At 43.3% G+C, this 20,811-nt stretch overlaps 1 protein-coding gene across 1 annotated transcript in view; it reads left to right on the top strand.

Moving 5' to 3' along the window:
- LOC138970629 (multiple epidermal growth factor-like domains protein 10) overlaps nt 1-20,811 on the top strand; it is a 120,119-nt gene that overhangs the window by 28,418 nt on the left and 70,890 nt on the right. Inside the window, exons 4-7 of the mRNA XM_070343099.1 lie at nt 1,130-1,213; nt 3,119-3,199; nt 6,231-6,311; nt 16,342-16,440. Of these exons, the coding sequence (XP_070199200.1) occupies nt 1,171-1,213; nt 3,119-3,199; nt 6,231-6,311; nt 16,342-16,440 (304 nt within the window). The 5' untranslated portion in view covers nt 1,130-1,170. The remainder of the gene's footprint in view (nt 1-1,129; nt 1,214-3,118; nt 3,200-6,230; nt 6,312-16,341; nt 16,441-20,811) is intronic.

The following is a 20,811-nucleotide window of genomic DNA, read 5'->3' as shown; positions in this document are numbered from 1 at the left end:
TTCATTTAAACACTCACCGATTGAGAACATCATAGGTGCCCTCCGTAAAGAGCGAACAATTTTCAAAGAATTTATCTTTGCGTGCTTAATCTTACCCCTGAGCCATCGTGAACCCGTGTGATCCAGTTTCCCTTTTTCACAATGTAGTCGTCAGTTAGTCATTTGAATGCGACTCGATGTGAGCTTATCTACAATAGCACGTTTTTATGCACGAAACAAGCGGCTGTGGTTCACAAGAACTCTAGCGATGGCTTTTGACTGTTGAGAGTGAGAGGAACGGCGATATGCATAAACCGTCGTCTGCTACGGCCCTTGCGTGACCCTGCTTCCGGGCTTTTCTTTTTTCAAACTTTCACAACTTCGAATTGTACTGATCTTGTCTTGATGAAAAAAGAATTCTTTTATGATTAAAGAATGTTTGTGTAACAAGCTGTCAATTTATTATTTAGATTTTAAAAGTTAGGTCTAGCGCAAAAACGCACCACGGTCCAAAAACATTCTGATAATCATCGATCCACGGTTATCGCCAGTTTACATCGATAGAATGAGACCCGAAGGGAAGTAACTCTTTTTTGACCTGAGTTCAGGATGGGTCCAAAAAGTGTTCGAGACAATCTGCAAAATTAATTCTTTAAAAAATGCTCGCTCTTTACGTAGGGCACCTAGGATGTTCCCGTTTGGTGAGCGTTCAAATGGAAGGGTGTTTGTACTGTATGTAAAAGCCTGACAGTATCTGTGATGGTTTACGGGAGGCTTACTGTCCGGGCGTGATTTCCGGTATTGAATATTCATAACAGCCGTCCAGCACCAAAACGAGGCGCCATTGTTGTAGAGGACCAAGTCCACGAAAATAAATTCTTTGAAAATTTCTCACGCTCGACAGAAAGCATCCAGGATGTTCCCGTTCGGTGAGCGTTCAAATGGAAGTATGCTTGTACTGTATGTTGACGCTCGGGGAGCTCTGTGATGGTTTACGGGAGGCTTACTGTGCCTTTAAGTGTGGAGTAACCAATGTGATTACACCTTAATGTCCGTGTGTGGTTTTGATACTGTATATTATGAAGTTATTTGTACTCACAGTTGGTAAAATAAACGTATAATACAGTCGACGTTTTGTCTTGAATGTCAGTGTTAGAACTAGGACAAAGCTGCTTCCGTGACAACAAGACTATGTGTGTGGACGGAACTGTTTGTGACAAGGACAGAATTTGCAGTAAGTACACTTTTTTTGTCAAAGATATTCTGAAGGTATTTTGAAGTACAAGAGTTGGAATACTATTCAGAAGAGTTGAGAGAAGAGAGAGAGAGAGAGAGAGAGAGAGAGAGAGAGAGAGAGAGAGAGAGAGAGAGAGAGAGAGAGAGAGAGAGAGAGAGAGAGAGAGAGAGAGAGAGAGAGAGAGAGAGAGAGAGAGGGGGACGGTGGGGAGGGGGAGAGGGAGAGAGATACATAGATTGGGTGGGTGGATTGGGGCTAATCATTAAATGTTGCATCTGTCCCATAACTTTCGAGTCTCCAATCAGAGTTTCCTTGGTTAACCATTTCAATCATGAGGTAATTATTTGTAAAGTTTGTTCCCATTATCAGGCCAATGAATTTCTATGACAAATGAGGTCGCCACTGTGCGGCCTTATTCTTTTTATAATCCCGGATATGCCATCAACAATGACTTTATCAATAAAATGAAAATAAGCGTTTCATAATGTTATCCAGCAGATTTCAAATGAAAATGAAAAGTTCCGCACGTACCCAAGCACGCAGACATACATACAGAAGCACAATGCAGGAATTCCAGGCGGTAGGCAATGTAGTTCCATTGCTGTTCTATCAGTGTGTCTTTGGCGACAATGTGTCAGTGCAGAAATCCAGTTGAGGGCAATGCAGTTCCATCTGTGGGTTTTTGACTCACATGCGAAGCAAAAGGGAGTCTATGTACTCACCCGAGTCGTCCGTCCGTCCGTCCCGCCGTCCGTCCGTCAGTCCGTCCGGAAAACTTTAACGTTGGATATTTCTTGGACACTATTAAGTCTATCAACACCTGATGTGGCCTGATGGTGTATGGTTACAAGATCTCAAAAAACACGTGCGGCAACTTGACCTCACTTCAAGTTCAAGGTCACAGGGGCCGTAATTGTTGTCTTAAAAACGACCATTTTTCACATTTTCGCATTTTTTTCTGAAGTTATCGAGAATGGCAACCTTAGCTATGTATGATATACAGGGCAATGTAAGCCCTATCTTTGGACACCAGTTTGGTTGACCTTGCTTCAAGGTCAAGGTCGCAAGGGTCCTTTAAAGTTGGATTGTATACATAGTTTGAAGTGACCTTGACCTTGAACTATGGAAGGTAACTCTTCCAAATCTACATATGTGTGAGGGAAATACATTATACTTACAAACGTGAGTCTATATACTCACCGACATCGTCCGCCTGTCCTTCCGGGCGTCCGGGCGTCCGTCCCCCCCGTCCGTCTGTGAAACCTTTAACATTGTATATTTCTTGGACACTATCAAGTCTATCAACACCAATTGTGGCCTGATGGTGTATGGTTATAAGATCTTCAGAAACATGTTTGGCAACTTGACCTCACTTCAAGGTCAAGGTCACAGGGTCCTTCAAAGTTGAAATGTATATATTTTGAAGTGACCTTGACCTTGAACTATTGAAAATAACTCTTCCAAAACTACATATGTGTGAGGGAAATACATTAGATCTTTATTCTAAAAGAAAGATCAAGGTCTGTTCAGCATGTGAGTCGTGTGGGCTTTGCCCTTCTTGTTAACGACAATGTGTCAGTGCAGAAATCCAGTGGAGGGCAATGCAGTTCCATCTGTGGGTTTTTAACGACAATGTGTCAGTGCAGAAATCCAGTGGAGGGCAATGCAGTTCCATCTGTGGGTTTTTAACGACAATGTGTCAGTGCAGAAATCCAGTGGAGGGCAATGCAGTTCCATCTGTGGGTTTTTAACGACAATGTGTCAGTGCAGAAATCCAGTGGAGGGCAATGCAGTTCCATCTGTGGGTTTTTAACGACAATGTGTCAGTGCAGAAATCCCAGGTGATGTGCAATGCAGTTCCATCAGTGTGTTGTTGACGACTATAATTATGTATTAATGCAGGAGTCCCACCCGGTGAGCAATGCAGTACCATCAACGGAGAGTACTGTGGGCTGGGCACACAATGCGAAGGAGGATCATGCAGTAAGTTGCTTTTGTATATGATGTCTCTATTGCCCATTCTGTGTAAAGAGGATTATCTCGAGGTTGTGCTAATACATAGTGAGATTAACCGCTATTGTGTTTTCAGCGTGGCGATATGGTCTGATATTTTGACCAGAACAAATATAATACGCCGGGTCAAAGACAGGGGCGTTTGCAGTTTCAAGGCGACTAAATATCTCTGTTTTTGTGTGCCTCTCAATCTAAAATACAACAAATGACTGACAGTGGCACAAACTGAGTGGCGGCGTCTTCAAAAACACTGTAGCGGTGTCAGAAACTTCTTCTGCTTGGGCAATTGTAAGATGCAGCTCATTTGATGTTGTAGTCGGCCTGTCGCTGAAGTACGTTTGTATGCACTTAATACTTATTCTACACTAGCACAGCAACAAAATTAATGGTATTAAATGTTCAAAGTCTCAGTCAACCAGCTTACTGATAAGGGCAAAGTTGCATTATTTTCGTTACCCTACTTCCCCTTCATCAAATGAAAAGAGCTGCATCTTACACTCACCAATTGACTCAGTCACCCACATCGCCTGACATACATCTACATCCCGGTTCCCTACTTTCAAACTTTCAAAACTGTACTGACTTTGTCTTGATGACCAATGCGTCCATTCGAAAATTAATCCTTTGATAAATGCTCGCTCTCTATTGAGGCCACCTAGGGTGTTCTCTAGCGGTAAGTATTGGTAACAAAAGGATGTTTGTAATGTGTGTGGCCAGAAACTGATGGTTTACTGGATGCGGAATGGGCTCAAATCGAAGAAACCCATTTTTGAGCAGAAGAAAGGTAGATCTTCCAATACACCTATGTTTCTGACCAAAATACTGCCGTTTGACATCTGAAAAAATATTCTGAACTTATTTTGCCGAGGGTATTTCGTTTTTGCCAGTCCAGTGTTACGTTTCATAGATCACAGAAGATGATTATGAACGGTCAGTTACTACTAACTAACTAACCACACCACGATCCACTCTCGCAGTCATGCAAAAATATAGAATCAACAACAACTATGAATTTCAGACGCCTGTTTATATACGATCTCGCCACCTCCCTCAGTACTTCACTTCAAAAGTTGTTTTACGTCCAAGACGTAAGAATAACTGACAAAAGTGCCAGTTAAAGTTTATTAAATTATAATAACACGCTGATCTCGTGTAAAGATAGAGAAAACTAGCTGTTCTGCACAAAAGCACTTGTTTATGCAGGTCACACCCCCACGTTGCCACCACTCAAATGTAATAACAAATACAAAAGATGACTCGGTGGTGAAAGGGCGCAATAACACGGTGCACTTAGCTTTCTGCTACGAAGTGGGCGACCCGTAAATAGTTCATCCCCAAAACTGCTCCGCTGACTGAAGTGCCGGTTGGCGTGGAGCGAAGCAGCGATCCGTGGGGACATCAGGCGCCTCACTCAGCCGCTGAAGATAACGGGAGGTCGTGTAGGTGACGTCACTGCCTGCCGGAAGACCCCTGCAGACGGTGACAGCCTCTCCCGTTACCCCAGCACTCCCCGTAGATGACCATAAATGGTAAGATGAAAATAGGGACAAACAGCAACAGCAACAGCAAACAGCAACAGCAACAGCACACCGCAACCGCAGAAGAAAGCTGCAACAGAAAGCATCGCTGCACTAAACATTCCATGCAACCCTTCACACTCCACCTTTAAACATGTCACCTTTACATATTTCATGGAGTACGTGGACCTGCACAAACGAACTTTTAAAACAACAAATCAGCTATTTTCCCTCCTTCTCTCCATATCTGCAAAAAACATATACAGATTAAACTTTTATCGTCACAAAGAGCATATTATGCGCTATCCTGGAGAGAACAACAGAGAGTATTCCATTCCACAAACATTGACTGTCAACAGCGTTTAATAACAATTTATTACCTCAAACAGCTTATGAATGTGTAGCTCTCCTAAAGCGAAACCGCGGTCGATTTTCCGTTGTTCTAAGAGCCCTCCTGTACGACGCAGAGCAGGCACGTTGACATAAAATATCACGTGTTGAAAGCCATCAACTCCTATGCGAGAACACACGACCTTATCGCCTCAAAGTATATGCCAAATGGGCAGTCATAACGGGTCTCCCCTAGCTGGTCAGAAACATCACGTGACCCCAGCAACCACTCAGCTATCCTCAAAAGTATAGCGCAATGTATCTGGATTTGCCAAGACAGCAGAATTTATCACGTGAAAACCCTGTACACAATATTACACCTCGCACCCAGCCCAGGCGGCGTGGAGGTAAACGAAATTCTCGTGCTTTTCCTAGTCAGCAAAAACCAGTTGACAGTTGCGATAAGCACTGGCGCTTTGCATCGCAATTTCGGAAAGGCACCCAACAGAGAGTTTCTTCCTCAATCAATGTCACCAAACCGTGACACCCAGTATCAATGGAAATCATCCTGGCTGCAACTGGGTCAACAATGCATTACTCTGTTTTTGTGTGTGTTTTTTATATTTAGTCAAGTTTTGATTTGTTGTTGTAATCTTTTGCTTTTTCCGCAATATTTGGAGTGTGTGGAGTATGAGGTTTGTACTAGTGGCTGGAAGGTTGGCAGGGGTTGGACAAGTTTGTTTCTGTGCATGGGTAATTGTTAGGATATTGGACTTTGGGCGAATAAGTAGGATTGGAAATCAAAATTTTCTTTAACATTGTTTTATGAAGCTTTCGTTCTACATATATTCAATGTTCGATTGATATACAATTAAAAAAGTCAATCAAAGTAGGGATCTTGACAAGAAGGGATTGTGTTGTGTGCAAAGGGGGGTCGGGGTTGTCTTACAAGGGAAGAAGTCTTCGATTGGGGGGTCTTAATGGGGAGTCCCACTGTAATGGGATATGACGAAGGGGGAACGTATCATCATTTGCTTTTCTTGTTTCTGCTTTACGGTTTACATCTGCCCTGTGTGATCGATAACAGTTACTTAGGTGCTTCAGTTATATTTCTGTATTTCCACGTGTTGTCGATGTGACCTGCCTGCTTACAGGACTTCTTCTGGGAGCAACGTGTCTGACGAACGGGATAGAATGCTCGCCAGGGCTGGTCTGTGACAGCCTAGGACAGTGCAGTGAGTGACCTACAGCATTATTAAGATTTAGTATTTTGTTTATGGTAACTGTAAAGTTAATAACACAGAGACGTTTCAAAGATTTAACGAAAAAAGGACTATTTCTACTACGTTCTTACCAGTTCCATTTAACTTTGCATACTATGCTAATTATTCAGTAAAAAAACTTTATACCATCAAGGTTATACCTCTATGTGGAATAGCCCGGTAAGTGTGCTATCCCCTATAGCCCGGGCGTTTCCCGCCAAAAGGGCAGGCGCCTCTATACGCCCATAGCCCGGCGACGTCATAGCGGCATTACCTGCGCACGCGCCAACGGCAAGCTGATCATAAAACTCTTACTGACCAAGCACAGCAGACGTGTTTCAGTAGACCTCTCGCTATAAAGGAATTTTCCGCTCAGTGAAACGCCCCTTCATCTTATTGTGTGGGACTTGACGATACTCTACAACTGATCTCTTCTTCTTTGGAAAGGACAGCGTTGTATGAAGGGAAGTGCTCGACTTATTTTACTTTTAACAAGTCACAAAATAGTCCACGGCTCTTCTTTTCAGCCATCTTTGTTGTCTAACAGTTTTCTAGACTTAGATCTAGATCTAATTGTTTTTAACCTTGAGAATTCTAACTTGTCTTGTATGGTTTGTACGTCATTTTAGAATAGTTTCTCCTACTTTTCGTTCTCTCACGTTGACTGAATTGTTTTCTGTCAACTATTGGGAGGACTTCTATTACTCTGTTGTTTTCTCCCTTAACTTTGTTTAGGGTAAAATTCACTTCCCCCCTTCTCGGGATGGATAGAGTTACTTAGGAGAACCTTCTCTCAGATTAAGTCACAGGAGTGATTTAATCAAGCTCCCAAGATGAGCGATCAACAGGCCAAGAGCTTAGAAGGGTTCCCCCATCTCAGCGCTGGCCTTGCGAGAGCAGTCTGGGAGTCCGAACTACTGCCATGCGCAACGCTCGGTAAACACACGGGCAAGTTTAAGAAAAACAACCCCGATGCGCCTACGTGACGTTCGCATAAGCGTAAGGGTTCTGCTCCCCCCTCCCTTCAGGATCCGGGGGAGATAGAACCGCGGTCTCTGGTAGGACCGCTCGGTCACAGAAAAGGTCCAAGGTTACCTTTCCCGTACCGAGCGAGTTCTCGCAGAGGCAGGTACTTGATTCGATGTTTAGTCGAACTAGACAAAACGAACAAGTACCTTACTGGCCCCGAAACACGGACGGGGCACATGGCCAGTCGGAACCCACCCCTTTCGGGGCGGGAAGCGACGGTGCCCCGTCCACCGCTCAACCGGGCGAGTCTACTGCGGATTCCTCACTCCGAAATAACAAATCGGAGTGCTCGAAAATGCACTGACCAGCCCTCCCCCTGGGTTCGCTTTCCTTCCGATAGCTTCCCCAAGGGTAGCATTGAGCGTTTCGGGTCCCTCACCTCTGAAGGTTGGCCCTGGCGGCAAACTCGATGAGGTGAGGGGTTGCTACTATGCGTGTGTGGAGGACGATGCTTCCTCCCCTATGGGGGAAGCACCGTCCAAATAATACGCAGAGCAACACGCCACTATCTCTCGGAGTACAGACCTGGAGCGACCAGCTGCAGGTTCGTTTCAGACCGAGAATAGTGGCATCCCTTTCGTCCCCGGTTCCGAACGGTTGCCTTCCACCCTTTCTGGGAGAGCAACCGACGGTCACGTTGTTTTGCCTCCGGGCAACAACGCCCGGGTTGACGTTAGGTCCGCTTACGGGAAGACCCTAGCCCGGTCACCTCGGAGCGGTGGAAGCGCAGTACCAAGTAGCCACGCCCGGCTGGCCAGACCGGGCACCGGCGAAAGGACTGTCGCAACCCTGGAGCAAACCAACCCCCGGAGGGTAGCGTTTGGTGCCCGGGGGCCCGGTACCACCCACGTTGATGTACACGGGGCTTCACTAAAGCCCGGTACTAGCGGTTTCTCTGCGTCGCTAGGGCCCGGCAGCCCGAGCCCCGGCCTTCACGGTTCGCGTACCGAAATTTTCTACGGTACCGAACGTAGTGAACCGGGCACATATCTTTGAGGTAGAGAGCGGGCCCGGGATCGGGGGCTTGCCTCTACTGATAGGATCAGCGGGCAGAGAATCGAACCAACGTCGGGGGGGTATCCGGAAGAGCAGCACTTCTATTCTTCTCAGAGAGAGGTGGTTTCGAGCCCCGTTCTAACCACTCCAATCTCTCAAGAAAGAGAAAAAGAAATAGCGGTGCTACTGAAGTGGTAGAAAAGTTGAAAGAGATCGAGACTATCAATCAAATCTTTACCGCTTCCGGCCCAACTCTCTTAGCACAGAAGCGTCAGAACCCGAGTTTTTCTCATGGGCATATGATGCTCGAGCCAGAGGCACTTAAGAATATCCCCGCTCAGGGACAGTTCTCGGGGGCTTACTCTGTATCTCAGCTCAGCAGAGAGGCTCCTCGGATTATCGGAAGAATCTCCCTCTGAAGAGGAGGACTCGGAAGAACTCATAGAGATCGGGCACAGTTTTACGGGAAATCCCGGCACAGGATTTCCCCACGGGCAACTGCCTCTTCAGGCACACACCCAACAACTTCCCCGCACATCTCAGTCGGCCAGTGGGCGGGGTTTGCCAGAAAGGGGAAGTTTGACTCCTTTCATCCTTCAGCAATCGAACTAGCCAATTTCCTGGGCTACCTGCACGCGTCGCGAAAGCTCCGCTCAGGCACGCTGGCCGGCTACCGATCTGCTATCACCAAGACGATCGCAGCTTCCACTGGGAAGTACCCGATCCACCTTTCTGACTCTCCCCTCATCAGGAACCTACTAGACGGAATTAAGAACATACTCCGTTACGTAATCTAACGTCTTCTCACAATAGGACGTTTTCCTAGTACTCAGGGTACTGAGAGGCTCTCTTTTTGAACCCTTGGAAAGCATCTCGTTAATTATGCTCACTTGGAAGACAGTGTTCCTGATAGCTTTGACCTCCTCCAGACGCGTGAGCGGCTTTCAACGCACTCAGCGGCTTACGAGGAGACATCGCCTTCGGCAGAGGGCGGAATCCCGACTCAGTCTCGATCTGCTTCCTGCCGGAATTCAGAGCTAAAAATCAGAGAGCCGACGTCTTTTCTCCAGTTATTAAGAGCCCTGCCTTAAATAACTGGTTACCCTCTGATGACGATGATCTTTTGTTGTGCCCTGTTCGAGCTCCCAAGGTTTTTCTTTAAAAGACCGAACCTTACTGCGGCACTAAACGAAGAATTTTCATTTCGCTCAACCGGCTACTTAGCAAGGTTATCGCTGTGGGAGCGATAGCGCGGTGGTTAACTTTTTGTTAAATTCTGTTACGATGGGACTGACACTTACATCGTACACACACTGCACGCTCACGAGATCAGAGCTATCAGCTCTTCCTTGGCCCTGGTTAGGGGAGTCAGCTTGGCCCAGATCATGAGCGCTGCCTACTGGAGAAGCGAATCTACCTTCACAAGTTTCTACCTCCGACACTACTCTTCCCTCCGGACCGACAACACCTTTGGGATAGACAAAGTGGTGGTAGCACAGGCAGCAACTTCCTTATAGGTACGTACTGGGTATCTTTTTAGTACTACATTCTGCCTTAAGGATTACAATAGCAGCAAGCTATCTTTTGTGCCAATGAAGATAGCTATCGATCTAGCACGGGTTTTTAGGCTGTAGTTGCTTTATTTTCTTCAGTCTGATTTCCCACCTTCCATGATGGTATTCGTGCAAAGTTAAATGGAACTGGTAAGAACGTAGTGGAATGTAGAGATTCTTATTTATCTCTCTTTCTACAAGTACTTACCAGTTCCATTTAACAAAGACTCCCTCCAGACCTCCCCTTAATCAGACCTTGGTTTTGGGGTCATGGGACCTGCGTTTCATGATTAGCTTGCCGTTGGCGCGTGCGCAGGTAATGCCGCTATGACGTCGCTATGACGTCGCCGGGCTATGGGCGTATAGAGGCGCCTGCCCTTTTGGCGGGAAACGCCCGGGCTATAGGGGATAGCACACTTACCGGGCTATTCCACATAGAGGTATAACCTTGATGGTATAAAGTTTTTTACTGAATAATTAGCATGGTATGCAAAGTTAAATGGAACTGGTAAGTACTTGTAGAAAGAGAGATTAATAAGAATCTCTACATTTATCTTCTTTCACAATCATATATGATAACTGTATCTCGTTTACCCTATTGTCAGTTTACTAATTGACTGCATGAGATATGGGGCTCCAAAAAAGTATATGAAATTCAGTCCCTGCCTGAATTCAAGGTTGTGCTGTAATGTTGTATTAAAGGACCATAACAGGCTCTTTTTAATGTCAGCTAAAGCAGTTGGGGTTGATTTAATGATATAGGTAAGCATCTAAAGATGCAAAAACCGAACAGTAAATCACAGGTTTTGTGTTGCATCAGTCTAATTTTACACAAAATGCATGCTCAAAAAGCGGCCAAATTCGTCTGCTACGCGAGACTTCAAAATCCCCGCGGCGGCAAGCCGTTGGCTGTGACGTCACATCCAGGCATCGGAAGCGAAAGTAGCGACGCTCGGTCTGCGTCTTTGCTGCAGCCGTGGATGCGCGCGTACGCCCGACATCATGCCGAGAGAGTGTGCTGCTGCCGTATGTTCGGAGTTGCAAAAAAAGGACTCAGGCTTGAGTTTTCATTTGTTTCCATCCGACTCAGGGCTCAAGCAGGAATGGGCTGTGAAAATGAATCGGCTGGACCCAAAAACAAAGAAACAACAACAACAACAACAACAACAACAACAACAACAACAACAACAACACTATTGTTGAGAAACCAGCGAAACTACATTAACAATAACAACAACACCATTGTTGAGAAACCAGCGAAACTACATCAAAAATAGCAACAACAACATCAACAACCTCAACAACTACAACCACAACAGCATTGTTGAGAAACCAGCGAAACTGTATCAACAATAACAAAAACAACAACCACAACACAATACAACATTGGGCAACAACTACAACGACGACAACAACACCGACAACAACTCAAAAACCAAGACAGAACTACAATGTCAACAACACCACCAACAACAGCTTTACACTGATAAACAGTAGGTGGAACAAGATTGATTTGACACGTAACAACCTTGATTTTATCCACGACGACAACAACACCATCAACAGTGATCATAGGCTGCCTAATCTATTTGCTGAGTCTAGCAGACATTTGACGTCCACCCTTGAGAGATTTTTCCTCGTAAACTTTGTGCCTCAAACCTGACAAAGAGGATACAACTCTACATTAATCCCCGATTATCAACCCAGATAGATGGGACACTTCCGTCTCAACTCGGACGCCGCAATAAGAACGATCTCTAGCAACAGACGCTGATACGGTACAGCTATTTGCTCGCCGGCTCCCAAGCCACTCCCCCAGCATGTACATCTACACACTGACACCAATTAAACCTCCAACTGAGCTGTTAACCCGTGATTTGTAAAAATGTAAAAAATATTTTACAAATTACGTCGAACCTAAAACCGCGATTTGTAACAATTTAAAAAAAAAAAAATCTATTCAGCCTATTGTCCCATCGCTGGGAAATTCGGATCGCTTCCTCCCAGTGGAAAGCTAGCAGCAACAGAGTCGCGCTACCCCAAAGTCAAGGGATCCATTAGATTTGTTTTTCTTTCTTTTTTCATTTCTTTATTGTCCTATATCGCTGGCGAATTCGGATCGCTTCCTCCCAGTGAAAAGCTAGTAGCAACAAGAGTCGCGCTTGTGGTCCAATTTGTGGAATGTATCCAAGTTGTGGAATGTGTCCAAGATGTGGAATGTGTCCAAGTTGTGGTATGTGTCCAAGATGTGATATGCGTCCAAGACGTGGTAATGTGTCCAAGATGTGGAATGTGTCCAAGTTGCGGTATATGTCCAAGATGTGGTAATGTGTCCAAGATGTGGTAATGTGTAATGTGTCCAAGTTGTGGTATGTGTCCAATATGTGGTATGTGTCCAAGATGTGGTAATGTGTCCAAGATTTGATAATGTGTCCAAGTTGTGGTATGTGTCCAAGTTGTGGTATGTGTCCAAGTTGCGGTATGCATCCAAGTTGTGGTAGGTGTCCAATATGTGGTAATGTGTCCAAGTTGTGGTATGCGTCTAAGATGTGGTATGTGTCCAAGTTGTGGTATGTGTACAAGATGTGGTATGTGCCCAAGTTGTGGTATGTGTCCAAGATGTGGTATGTGTCCAAGACGTGTAATGTGTTGAAATTGTGGTATGTGTCCAAGTTGTGGAATGTGATGGGACAATAAAGAAATTAAAAAAAATTCTCATAGAGTCATTGACTTTGGGGTAGCGCGACTCTGTTGTTGCTAGCTTTCCACTGGAAGGAAGCGACCCGAATTTCCCAGCGATGGGACAATACAGAAAAGAAAAAAAAATTCCATAGATCCATTGACTTTGGGGTAGCGCGACTTTGTTGCTGCTAGCTTTCCACTGGGAGGAAGTGACCCGAATTTCCCAGCGACGGGACAATCTAGTAATGACAACAAAAAAACCAATTTGAACATAAACAGTCGCGCTACCCCAAAAGTCAAGGGATTTTGTTTTTGTGCCTTGACTTTGGAGATGACAAGAAAATATCGGGAGCATTAACGTGATTTGTAAAAAAAAATACTAATCACGGGGCGCCCAGACCCTTGATTTTAACCCCCAGGCTCAAAACTGTAAGGTTCAGCAGCTAAAGTTGCTTCACTGTTTGTGACGTCATCAGAATTTTACCCAGAATTCACCACTTCCGTACTCTCGCGGACGTTCGCGATACAATGGCCGCCAGATCGGAACGCGAAAACGCCTCGCTTCAGCCTCGAAATTCGTCGGATTATGGCCCAAAACGATTCCGAAATAAACTAAACCCTGTGAGGGAAGGTGAGAAAAAAATTTCCTACGGCATGCATATGCCTGGTTAACCTAAGTCACGCCAAAACGCAAATGAACGCGTTTTTGACACCAAAAAAAGCCTGTTGGGGTCCTTAGAGAAAGATGACTTCTCATCGAAAAGACCTTTAGTGGCAGAGTCTGTGATCTTACAGGGGGCGTAAAGAGTGTCTTTGATTCTACAGAAGGTGCAAAGATTGTATTTGATCTTACAGGGGTTGTTAGGGGTGTCGCTGCCTCACATTAAGACGTCAACACGGATGTATATGGAATCTTCATTTATTCACCATACAGGGCCGTAAAAACTGGAATAAACCACACGAAACAATAATGAATAAAAACAGAGATATCAAGTTATAAATAACATGCATTTCATGTATCACACTGTTTATCGTAAATCACACTGTTAGTTGTACATAGATTAAATTGACATAATAAAATCAGTTTGTTGACCAAAATAAAAGAAAACACTGAAATCACCCCAAGCTTGTGTGTTATGTGAACACACGCCGCCATGCGAGCTTTACCCTAGTTTCGCCGTTGCCCGCATACATTCATGACAACCCATACATAATTCGTACCTCGTCTTCTCTCTTGATATGATGACAGCGAAACGCTTTTCGGTGAGATATGAATCACCCAGCAAAGTCAGTGCCTCTTTAGTCTGGCTGCTACGAAAAGTCAAGTGGAACGACGAAGACGCCGGTCTGTCAGTGGGACTGTCTCGCACGAACTCACGCTTACACAACCCTCAAAACCGGCGCTACCTAGCGCAATAATTGCTCAATTAATAGAACCATAACAAGTACATAAATGTTATAGTTTGACATAAACTATTCTTTAAAAACAAAACCTTAACTAAGTTTATATCCTCAATGATAACAATTAAAACTATGATAAAGAATACTAAAAGGCGGACTAATTTTCTCAGAGAATATACACAAGTGCAAATAGTCGCAAGGGGGAACTATCCGATAATTTCTTGACCAGAAAAGATGCGACGGTTATTTCCCTTATACCACTGGGTGTTCAGAGCCTAAATTGCGGCAGCAACAAGGGGTGTCGGTGGTCCTACAGGGATTGTCAAGAGTGGCTTTTAGCACTGCAATTATCAGCCTGATTTAACGGTGAACCCCGACAAAAATATGCGCAGAATAAGATGTGTCTAATTACTGAGAACAATCATTTTTAAAGTAGAAAATGTCAAAATAAACTCGATTCTAACCTGGCGATTTTTCAAATTTCAGTTTTACTGATACAACACACAGATCGAAATTCAGTTTCTGCCTACTTGTATTATTTCATTGATAAAACGAACAATCCGAGTGCATGCTAGCAACAAGAGAGCCAGAATTGAAGCTAACATAATTACCTTAGGTTTTAACAAGTAATTTGTTATAATGATAGTGATCTTTCTGAAATTGAATTACATTTTTCATAGTTTACGTCTAATTTTCTTCTATTACTCTTTGCGTCGACTTGTCTGAAGCCGAAATTAACCATTGAAAGTGCCCAAAAACTGTGTTCACAGTTGGAGAAATAACCTGGCTTTAACTGACATGTCTTGGTTTGTACACTGACGTTACCTTTATACGTCACCCTACCCCCCTAAAACACGTGACGTGTAAAACACAAGTTCCCTCAAAATGCCTCGGGATTGAGAATTTTGTAAGCTTTAACTGATGACAAAAGAGATTATGTTTAATTGGTCAGACTTTCAACAGCCAGAAAGCACTCTGTAGTTTTGAAAAACGTCATGCGTATGACGTCACAACAGGTTGTCATGAGTATATGCACACAATAAGCCTTCGTTCAGCACTCGCGCATGGTAACAATCAAAAACAACCCCGGTAGCAGATTTTTCAAAGCAAAATAGACATGAGAACAAGTACTTCTGTGTTATAGGAGAGGTTGAAGCTTAATTTCAACAAGTAAACTGAGAACGGTGAATGTGATTCGGACTCATTGAAGATCAGATGTTATGTTATATGAAGTCTTATATCGCGCGCGTATCTCCAGACTCGGACTCAAGGCGGAGGGATCTATTTATGCCGTGTGAGATGGAATTTTTTACACAATACATCACGCATTCACATCGACCAGCAGATCGCAGCCATTTCGGCGCATATCCTACTTTTCACGGCCTATTATTCCAAGTCACACGGGTATGTTGGTGGACATTTTTGACTCACATGCGAAGCAAAAGTGAGTCAATGTACTCACCCGAGTCGTCCGTCCGTCCGTCCGGAAATCTTTAACGTTGGATATTTCTTGGACACTATTCAGTCTATCAGTACCAAATTTGGCAAGATGGTGTATGATGACAAGGCCCCAAAAAACATACATAGCATCTTGACCTTGCTTCAAGGTCAAGGTCGCAGGGGCCATAAATGTTGCCTAAAAACAGCTATTTTTCACATTTTTCACATTTTCTCTGAAGTTTTTGAGATTCAATACCTCACCTATATATGATATATAGGGCAAAGTAAGCCCCATCTTTTGATACCAGTTTGGTTTACCTTGCTTCAAGCTCAAGGTCACAGGAGCTCTTCAAAGTTGGATTGTATACATATTTTGAAGTGACCTTGACCCTGAACTATGGAAGATAACTGTTTCAAACTTAAAAATTATGTGAGGCACATGTTATGCTTTCATCATGAGACACATTTGGTCACATATGATCAAGGTCAAGGTCACTTTGACCCTTATGAAATGTGACCAAAATAAGGTAGTGAACCACTAAACGTGACCATATCTCATGGTAGAAAGAGCCAATAAGCACCATTGTACTTCCTATGTCTTGAATTAACAGCTTTGTGTTGCATGACCTTGGATGACCTTGACCTTGGGTCAAGGTCACATGTATTTTGGTAGGAAAAATGTGTAAAGCATGTGAGTCGTATGGGCTTTGCCCTTCTTGTTTGTATCTATGCCTATACAATTTTGCCAGGAAAGACCCTTTTGTCAATCGTGGGTATACGCTTGCTAGTAGATCAAGCACACGTGATGTATGGTAAGTATACTAATATAAAGGAAAATAGTTATGTATTTTTCTCATTATTTTGATCATGTGGGGTTGTAAAGAGTGTCGTTGATCCCACAGGAATCCCGGCAGACGGAAGCTGCTCCGAGAGGCCGACAGGATGCTTAGCTGGAGCCAACTGCAACTCTGACAAGTGTGAATGTCAAACAGATAACTGCAGTACGTGTGTCTGTGTGCGCGTGTGTGTGTATGTGTCACGTTTCATGGATCACAGAAGATGATTATGAACGGTCAATTACTGCTAACTGACTATCCACACCATGATCCACTCTCGCAGTCACACTAAAAAGATAGAATCAACAAAAGTATAAGTTTCAGACGCCTGTTTATATACGATCTCGCCAGCTCCCTCAATACTTCACTTTTAACATTGTTTTACGTCAAAGACGTAAAGAAAGTAACTGACAAAAGTGCCAGTAAAACACAAGTTCCCTCAAAATGCCTCGGGATTGAGAATTTTGTAAGCTTTAACTGATGACAAAAGAGATTATGTTTAATTGGTCAGACTTTCAACAGCCAGAAAGCACTCTGTAGTTTTGAAAAACGTCATGCGTATGACGTCACAACAGGTTGTCATGAGTATATGCACACAATAAGCCTTCGTTCAGTTTATTAAATGATAATAACACGCTAAACCCGTGTAAAGACAGGAAAAATAGCTGTTATGCAAAAGCGCTGGTTAATGCAGGTGTCACACGGCCAACGCTGTCACGACTCAAATATAATCATGAATGCATAAGGTGACTTGGTAGTGAAAGGCGCAAAAGCATGGTACACTTAGCTTTTTGTCACGGAGTGGGAAACCCGTAAATAATCTATCTCCACAACTGCTCCGTTGATTGTAGTGCCGGTTAGCGTAGAACGAAGCAGGGAATAGTGGAGATATCAGGCGCCTCACTCAGCCGCTGAAGGTCCTCCCGTAAATTACCAGCAATGGTAATAAGTAGAGTAGGTAGAACCAGCAACAGCAACCGCAACAGCAACAGCACACCAGAAGCTCCAGATACAGACGTTCCAGAATACAGATGTTCCCGATACAGATACAGCAGATGATGTTCCGGTTACAGGAGATGATGTTCCGGTTACAGCATATGATGTTCCGGTTACAGCAGCTGCAACCAAAAGCATCGGTGCACTAAACATGCCACGCAACCCTTCACACTCCACCTTTAAACATGATTGTCACCTTTACATATTTCATAGAGCACGTGGCCTGCACAAACGAACTTTTAAAACAACAAATCAGCCATTTTCCCTCCTTCTCTCCATATCTGCAAAAAACATATACAGATTATACTTTTAGCGTCACAAAGAGCATATTATGCGCTATCCTGGACAGAACAATAGAGAGTATTTCATTCCACAAACATTGACTCGTCAACAACGTTTAATAATGATTTATTACCTGAACAGCCTATGAATGTGTAGCTCTCCTTATGCGAAACCGCTTCAGTGTATGGCTTATCGTCCGTCGGCCAAACCCTTGTACTGAGCCTTCTCCGTTGTTCACTGACGGAGAAGCGCGTCGACCTCATAAGTCTTCCACTGCGTTGAAATCCTTCAAAACCCAGTCAAGTAATACCTGACGACCTCGTCGTCAAAACATATCTTGCAGCAAAAAGGCGGTCACTTCTCCGTTGTTCCAAGAGCCCTCCTGTGCAAAGCAGAGCAGGCACGTTGACAAAAAAATATATCACCACGTGTTGAACACCATCAACTCTTAGACGAGAAACGACCTTCTCAAATTGAAGCATATAATTATGCCAAATGGGTCGTTTCAATGTCTCCCCCAAAGCTCGTAAAAAACATCACATGACTCCAGCGACCAATCGCTATCGTCAAAAGTATAGCGCAGTTTACTGTCGACCACTCAGGTAATCAAATCCACTGAAACGTCTCTCCAAATGTGGCGAACCATCCCTGGTCTCGCCTGTCAAACAGTCAGCATAACATTGAACATTGCCCTGGATGAGTAATCACCCAATTTAGCCGCAGGCGATGTTCCACAGCATAGAAGCGCTGTACAGGGCTTTGCTGAGGCCTTTTCGTTGTAATCTTAAAAGTGTACACTGTACAGTTTTATAACGATGAGCGAGTCAACACGGCCACTGTCTTTGCTTGTTGCAGAGAAACTGAGCACAAGATGTAACCAGTTTCTCAACGACAATTTAACTGTACATTTTTGATTTGTTGATGATTCCGGCATTATTCTTGTTATTTTACTTTGAGACGATGATAAAACTTGACACACCGCCGAAGCTCATCAAGTTATAAAAGATCATCACAAGACAAGCGATCGACAGACGAGATGCACTGAGAACTTTTGTTTGTTTATATTTCTTTTAAACTTATTAAGTGATCTCCAAATTATGCTTTCTCTGTAAGTTTAATTTTGTGGGAAGCATTCTCCATTCCTCGTGTTTTGAATTTGGCGCTGAGAGTTTGTTTACATCCGCTTGCAGCATTCAACTACCTTGACCTTTCCTTTGTAATTGGGACATTTCTAAAACGTTATGACGCACGTATTTTCCATCGGCCCTGTACTGATTTTCTGAAAGTAAAATTCTTACTTTAAACTTTTAATGCCAACAATGTTACAAACACGACCACTTTAACAGCTTTATGAAGTTCTTCTGGTGTAAAATAAAACACATGGTATTGAACTCCTTTCATGCATCTTTTTTAAAGGGAGAATTAACCGTCACACAAAAACGGGCAATAATGATATTAATTCATAAGGGTAAACAGTTACCAAGGGACGACCTTAATAATTGGCGACCGATTTCACTATTAAACACTGATTATAAAATATTGGCGAAGACTCTTTCAGTTCGCCTATCTAAAGTTATTTTAGATATTATTGGTGAAGATCAGTATGGTTTTTTGAAGGGTCGAACCATTAGTTCAGCGATCCGGCAAATAGACGATTTAGTGTCGTATGTAAACGAATATAATAAACCTGGGTTCCTTGTAGCACTGGACTATAAAGCTGCATTTGACACGATTTCCAAAGAGTATATTGTGTATGCATTTAAACGATTTAACTTTGGTGCCGTCTTTGTAAGATGGGTAGAGATTCTATTGTATAAATCGGAAAGTTGTATCAATTTTTGAGTCACTTGAGAAAAAGTGACTCTATGTAATCGGTCAGTGTTAGTCTGTCCGGCCGGACGTCCGTAGACACCACCTTAACGTTGGACTTTTCTCGGAAACTATCAAAGCGATCGGGCTCATATTTTGTTTAGTCGTGACCTCCAATGACCTCTACACTTTAACGATGGTTTCGTTGACCTTTGACCTTTTTCAAGGTCACAGGTCAGCGTCAAAGGAAAAATTAGACATTTTATATCTTTGACAAAGTTCATCGGATGTGATTGAAACTTTGTAGGATTATTCTTTACATCAAAGTATTTACATCTGTAGTCTTTTACGAACGTTATCAGAAAAACAAGGGAGATAACTAGCCTTTTCTGTTCGGCAACACACAACTTAACGTTGGGCTTTTCTCGGAAACTATAAAAGTGACCGGGCTCAAATTTTATGTGAACGTGACTCATTGTGTTGTGAATAGCAATTTCTTCCTGTCCATCTGATGCCTCATATAATATTCAGAACTGCGAAAGTGACTCGATCGAGCGTTTGCTCTTCTTGTATGGGCTGGTTATCGGAATGTATTGAATTGAACGCAGATATCAGACAGGGCTGTTCTTTTTCACCGATGGCCTTCATCCTTGCATTAGAATTGTTGGCCTTGAAAATTCGAAATGATGGTTCAATTAAGGGTCTGCCTCTGCCAAAAGAAACTAATGATAATTATGATATGTTCTTTAAGATATTATTATATGCTGATGATGTGACCCTATTTCTGAACGATATGGATGAGTTAAAAAACGCATTAACCCTTGTTACCTATTTTTCCAAATTATCTGGTTTGGCAATGAATAGACAAAAAACTGAAATCATGGCCTTGGGCAGTAATAAATATGGTAATGAAAATGAGTGCGGGTTAAGGTGGACTACAAAAGTGAAGATTTTGGGAATTTATTTCAGTAGCTCCTCATCGGTCTCTGAGATTGAAGAAAACTGGACAAGCCGTATTGAAAATATACGACGCAACATTGTAAAATGGTTTAAACGAAATTGTAGTATCATGGGGAAAATATGCATAGTGAAATCTCTTTTGTTATCGCAGATTATTTATCCGTTGCAAGCACTGGTAATACCCGAAAAGGTATTGACTGAGATAAATACTATGTTTTACAGATTTATTTGGAAAAAACGATTTTCAAACACTAAGGCATTTGAGAAAGTTAAAAGAAAAGTGATGTGTCAAGAGTTTCCTGATGGGGGTTTAAAAATGATTGATGTCATTGATATGCAGTCCTCTTGTTTGTTGTCCTGGGCGGCAAATTTATTGAACGAAAAGCAGGAAAGATGGAAACAGATACCGATACATATGTTTTCGAAGCTTGGTGAAAGGTTGTGTTGCTTCCAATCTAACACCACGGTAAAAATTTTTAAAGGATTGGG

Source organism: Littorina saxatilis, linkage group LG7 (assembly GCF_037325665.1).
Source record: "Littorina saxatilis isolate snail1 linkage group LG7, US_GU_Lsax_2.0, whole genome shotgun sequence".
NCBI classification, from domain to species: Eukaryota; Metazoa; Mollusca; class Gastropoda; order Littorinimorpha; family Littorinidae; genus Littorina; species Littorina saxatilis.
Note: the sequence above shows the minus strand (reverse complement) of the source record. Positions and strands in the feature narration are given on the sequence as shown.